General features: G+C 39.9%; 1 protein-coding gene across 3 annotated transcripts in view; it reads left to right on the top strand.

Annotated features, from left to right (window-relative positions):
• The window catches only part of Abca6 (ATP binding cassette subfamily A member 6), a 61,263-nt gene that overhangs the window by 52,183 nt on the left and 3,080 nt on the right, over positions 1–6,000 (top strand). For all 3 annotated transcript variants that reach the window (XM_050164254.1, XM_050164253.1, XM_050164255.1), the window contains 5 exons: positions 561–636; positions 722–816; positions 2,379–2,498; positions 2,678–2,818; positions 4,020–4,099. In XM_050164254.1, the coding sequence (XP_050020211.1) occupies positions 561–636; positions 722–816; positions 2,379–2,498; positions 2,678–2,818; positions 4,020–4,099 (512 nt within the window). The remainder of the gene's footprint in view (positions 1–560; positions 637–721; positions 817–2,378; positions 2,499–2,677; positions 2,819–4,019; positions 4,100–6,000) is intronic.

Here is a 6,000-nt window from a genome sequence, read left to right as displayed (position 1 = left end):
CAGCAGATGGAGGAGTGTGTACAGCAGAGGGGGTGTGTACAGCAGATGGAGGGGTGTGTACAGCAGAGGGGTGTGTATAGCAGAGGGGGTGTGTACAGCAGAGGGGGTGTGTCATCCATTTTTGCCAAGAGGTGGGTGGGCACTACTCGCAATGATCTTACTAATGAGGAACAGGAGCAGAAAATGCATTTCTCACTTTTTGGAGTATTGCTGGTAGAACAGAAATGAGAGACAACACCTGACTCCCCACATAACTCAGTGTGGGAGCTTAAAAATGATTGAACCAAATAGTTGACAAAGAGCCAGTGAGTCTATACTCGTGAATAATCGTGCTTTTCAGGTTTCTAGTGAGAAGATGGGAATGGAATAAACATCAGCTCTCATTCCGAATTATAATGGGAAAAAAATATAATGTGGCAAAATGTGAAGTAACTTTTTATCATGATTCAAATTTTGAGAGCAATACTGCCACACTTCCTCCAACGTTCTTATACTTACGGGTGATTTCACTTCCCCAAAGTTCTCTCTTAGTGTGATATTTCCATTTTATTTTCTATCAGATTAGTGAACGCCTTTAACCTACATGGCCAGCTGAATGTTTTAGTGCGGAAACTAGCTGCAGGAGCCACTAGAAAGGTACGTATGGTAGCCGGTGCTCTTCTGAGGGCTTATGTGGGGTGGAAGCAAACAGGGGACTTTTTTTTCTTTCCCTTCATTGCAGCTGTGCTTTGTGCTGAGCATCCTGGTAAATTCACCTGTCCTGATTCTGGATGAACCATCTACAGGCTTAGATGTGCCAGGGAAGCAGCAAATACGGTGAGCATCTTTATAGGCCCCAGACCCACCGTGATAAACACGTTCCTGATTCAGTTGAAATAGTACTAGTTAGCTGCTATAGCCTGGCTGCTGAAGGATCTCTGAACACCTGTCTGTTTAAGGTTTTCTCCCCAGGCAGTAGTGCCGCTGAGGGGTGCTAGCTAGCACCTTTAGGAACCTAGTTGTAGGGAAGCTAAGATGACCTTGAAGAAGACATTGGACCTCTGGTCCTGAAGAAAGCTGCTGTATTTCCCCAAAGCACTCCCCACCTTGCCATAGGCTCAAAGCAATGGGCCTAGTCATCCGTGGCTTAGAATTTCTGAAATATTAATGCAAAATAAACTTCTCCATTTGAGCTGATGATCCCAGGCATTTTTATCCTAGTGATACAAATCTGGTATGTACTAGCATCGTATCAGCCGCTATCATAGCAAATATTCCAGATGATCAACTTACAAGGAGGAGATTTGTTCGGGCTTGAAGTTTTGGAGGTTTTAAGTCCATCTGAGGTTGGCTTCACTGCTTTGGGGCTGTGGTAAGGTAGCATGCCATGACAGGAACACATGCTAGCTATGGTCACTTTATAAGTCAAGGAGCTCAGAGAATGAGGAAGGCACTGAGGCGCCACGGTCCCCTATAGAGACACTGATGTCCTAAACACATCCACTTAGACCTCACCTCTTAAAGATTTCATCACCTCCTAATGACACCGTCTGGGACCAAGCCTTTAGCACATGGACCTTTATGAGACATTCAAGGCAGAAATCCAGCTACAGAGATAGTTCATGTTATTGGGGCAGCAAATATTTAACAAGTGGATGATCCAAAATGCTCCATATTATTTAGTTTGGGGCTTAATAATAAATAATTTTAATTTTGTATTTTAATTATTAAGAATTTTATAACAATTTATTTTGGTGCTTAGACTGTTTTCAAAGACCCTTAGCTTAGTGACATAATTTCCTTATTTCTGCATCTGTCAAATTTACATATCTAACATATCATTTTAGTTTTTCCCTATTTCTTACCTGTGAATCACCCTTTTGACTAAGAAAATCCCTGATTTACTTTCATATATGTAATTATCCAGTATTCTCTCCCATTTAAAAAATAAACCTTTGTTATCACTATTTAATGCAAATATTGAAAGAATTATTTATGAATCTGTTATACCTGTCACTCAGTTCCAATCATTGTCACTTGAAGGTCAACTTTCGTTTCATCTAATTCTCAATACATTTCATCTTGCAGCTTCTATTATCTTAAAGGAAATATGAAGCAACATGTCTTTGTATTCATCATTATTTCAGTTAGTATCTCCAAAACACAAGGAAACTTCCTTTTAAAGTTTAACTGTGATGCCATGAACATACCAAAATATTTTTTTTTAATTCTCATTATTTTTTTTAAAAAAGCTAGTCAGAATTCATTTCTCTGGTGTTTTTGAATACATGAATATGATTTGTAAACTGTATTCTATCTATACATTTTCCCTCATTCTTTATCTTTCCTATTGTTCTCTACTTTTGGTTTTAAATTCTATTAATCTTTATGCACTTCAGGCAGGCAGTCAGGGCAGCTGCTAAAGACAATGAGGCGGGCATCCTCGTGACTACCCATGACCTGGCTGAGGCTGAGGCTCTGTGTGACCGAGTGGCCATCATGGTGTCTGGAAGGCTGAGGTGGGTATCTCTCCAGAGCCCGATTCGGGATTGCCTGTAGAAAGAGCAAGTCACTGTTAGCAGCTAGTTCCGTCCCTTTGCCTTCCTCGCTGACACCCTTTCTCCTCTCTCTGACATTTAAGAATAACAGAAACTAAACGACGGTGTTTTCTTCCCCATCGTGTTCTTCCTATTCACAGATGCATTGGTTCAATCCAACACCTGAAAAGGAAGTTTGGCAAGGACTACATTCTAGAACTAAAAGTGAACGAAACTTCTCAAGTGGCATCGGTGCACGGGGAGATTCTGAAGCTCTTCCCACAGGCCGCACGTCAGGAAAGGTGAAGAGAGCTGTTCATGGTTGTGATCTATGTATGCTTTACAGACACTGGTTTCTGTTAGCTCTGTGCCAACACGAGTGATTGAGCTTCACAGTGATAGTTAGGGACCTCAAAGAAGGTATGTCGAGTCTTCCAGGTTACAAGAGGTTTACAAATTGCTCAGGACCTTTGGTCTCTTTCTCCAGGAATTAGCAGCAAAGGTGAAGGGTCTTTTTTTTTTAATAGAATGGTCTTATTTCAAAATGGAGACTATAATGGGTGTTTGTGTGTGTGCATGCATATGTACACGTGTGTGTGCATGCATATATACACTTGCCGTGTGTGTGTGCATGCATATGTACACGTGTGTGTGTGTGCATGTGTGTCTGTATGTTATTAGGAACAGGATAAAAAGATAAAGCAGAAACTGGATTTAAAATTATAGGGATAAGCATTTCAGAGAAACAGTTCACAAAACTGTCATTCTCGTCTTCATAGAGTGTAAGTGTAGAGATCACCTAAGGTATATCTCAAAACCTGCTCTTACTCCTAAACTTTCAGTATCACTAGTCAAAGAAATACATATGGTTTTTTTAAACAAACATGGGAATATAATGAATAAGAAATGAAGAGGGTGGTCCGGTTTGAAGACATCCAGCTCTGGAGGTCTGGTCAGTCTTACTGCCACTTAGGAACTCTGCACCGTTACTCTGGGAGTGAACTGAGAAACAGCAAAGGATGCTGTCAGAAGCAGTACCAGAAGGAACGTTCCCCAGATCAGTCTGTCCCTTAGAGGCTCCAGGGTTTTTAAATCTTTCCATAACTGTCCTGTGCTTCCCCAGCCTTAGAGCTCTAATTATGAGTTGGCTTTATGGTTTTAATACTGAACTCATTTGAATTATTTTCCAGCCTTATTTGGACTTGTCTAAGGATGGATGTAGTTTAGCATTTCTGATTTTAACAAGAAAACTGTTTGAGTTAACTGAATATAAGTAATAATATAAAATACTCTGCCATTACTACAGATATCTACAACAGCCAGTTCTCTTCAATAATTTCAAAAGACTTTATTGTTAAATAATTTGTTTTCACATTTAATACATATATTACCTTGTACCAACTTTATTTTTGAGAAGAAATGGTTGATTATACAAGATTGATTCTGATGCTTTTCATCCCTGCCTTGAAACACTGATTGAATATAATGTGTTCCTATTCCCAGCTATCTCTCCTTGTTGACCTACAAGTTACCCATAACGGATGTTTATCCTCTGTCTCAGGCCTTTTACAAATTAGAAGCAGGTAAGAACAAACTTCTAAAGGACTTGGAGAGTAATATAATGAAGGGTGGGTGTGCAGTACATTTTAAAAATGGACCCTGCAGGGTGTTGATGTTAAGAATTCTAATAGTAATAAACTCAGCCCTCTGGAAAGAGGTTTGTCTGCAGAGGACATACAGTGCAGTTTCACTGTTCTCAGATCACAACTGCATTAACATAGGAGAAACTATGATCATAACCTGCCTGTCTGTGTGTTCATATTCCATTCACGTCAAGTCCCTAAGTGATACGTCCTCCTCCTTACCTCACATTCCACCTCCTCCCTGCTTTCCACTCTCATTGATGGGCTCAGATTACACTGACGAGGTGAAAGCAATAGGACCCTCAGCCATCATCATCCCTTTATCTGTGCTGATGGATTCAACCTTCTATTGTTGGAAGAGGGCATCACTTGTTGGTTTCCAGCCACCTGGCTAGCTTAGACCCAAAATAATCACACAGAAACTGTATTAATTAAATCACTGCTGGCCCATTGGCCTAGCTTCTTATTGGCTAACTCTTATATTAATTTAACCCATTTCTATTAATCTGTGTATTGCCATCATGTGACAGTGGCTTACTGACTAAAGTTCCCAGCGTCTGTCTCCTGCTGTTCCATGGCTTCTCTCTGACTCTACCCTACTTTCTCCCAGCCTACAGCCTAGCTTTCTCTGCCTAGTTCTGTTCTTCCCTGCCATGGGCTCAAACCAGTTTCTTTATTCATTAACCAATAAAAGCAACACATAGACAGAAGGACCTCCCACAATATTCTGTTACTGAATGATAGCTAAGGTCCTTCTTTGGTTGCCCAGAACTACTCTTGCTACTAACTCTGTCTGTCTGTCTGTCTGTCTGTCTTACTCTCAGCTAGCTAGATCAGTCCTAGCAGCAGATCATCACTGTGTAATTTTCTGAAGAGCTCTAACCCTTAAGCTAGTCTTGCTGACTTCCCATCACAGTGCTTCTGCTCGCTAGCAGGGAGACAGTGGATAAAATGTACCCAATCTTTGAATTTTTTATATAACTTATCTCTACAGTGACAGGGAGAATCAGTGTCTCTACAAGGGCATTAGGAGTAAAGGAGTTAATTTGCTAAGTGCCCAGAACAGTGCCTGCCTCATTGTGCTAGAGATAACATGAATCTCTGTTGTTGCTCACTCTTGATAGCTGACTTCCTGGCTCTTCCTAATTGTTGCCAGTCAAACACATTCTTGCCTTGGGACTGTGCACTTGTTCTTCCTTCTTTTTGAAATTATGTTTCCTAAATATTTAGGTTGTTGCTCCTTCACATTTTTAGGTTTCTGCTCAATTATCAAATTACTACTAGAACTTCCTCAATGGCCCTATGTAAAAAGAGTATGCAATAATTTCTTGTTTTGTCTTGTATTATAAAAATATAATTTATTTTATTATATATTCCATGAATATAATGTCCATGTTTCTCCTGCTAAAATGCACAGACAGAGGCCAAGGGTTTTGTTTCTTCCCCTCACTGATCTGTCACTGGCATTTAAAAGTGCCTCGCACACAGGGGATTCCCACTGTCTAAGTGATAAACTTCAAACAAGTAAGCATCTAAATCTAGTGACAACTGTCATGTAGATAGATCTCCTGGTGTCCCCAATGGAGACCTGATAAGGTATTACCACTGAAGGGAATATAGATCGGATCCTCTCAAAGACTATGGAGTAAAATTTTCCTCACATGTAAGACTATTTTGATCATTGGTGTCATTCCTTAAGGAAAATGCATATCTCCCAAAGACATATATGCTAAATAGCAGAGATTAACAAAATATAATATAAGAAAAACCCAATACTAGGTGAATTTGGTATGCATTCATATTATTGATATTTATTTTTATTTCAACCTTTATTTGAGAAA

The sequence above is a fragment of the Alexandromys fortis genome, unplaced genomic scaffold, assembly GCF_014885135.2.
Source record: "Alexandromys fortis isolate MF-2015 unplaced genomic scaffold, M_Fortis_MF-2015_v1.1 scaffold_156, whole genome shotgun sequence".
NCBI classification, from domain to species: Eukaryota; Metazoa; Chordata; class Mammalia; order Rodentia; family Cricetidae; genus Alexandromys; species Alexandromys fortis.
This window is presented reverse-complemented; position numbering and strand designations above follow the sequence as displayed.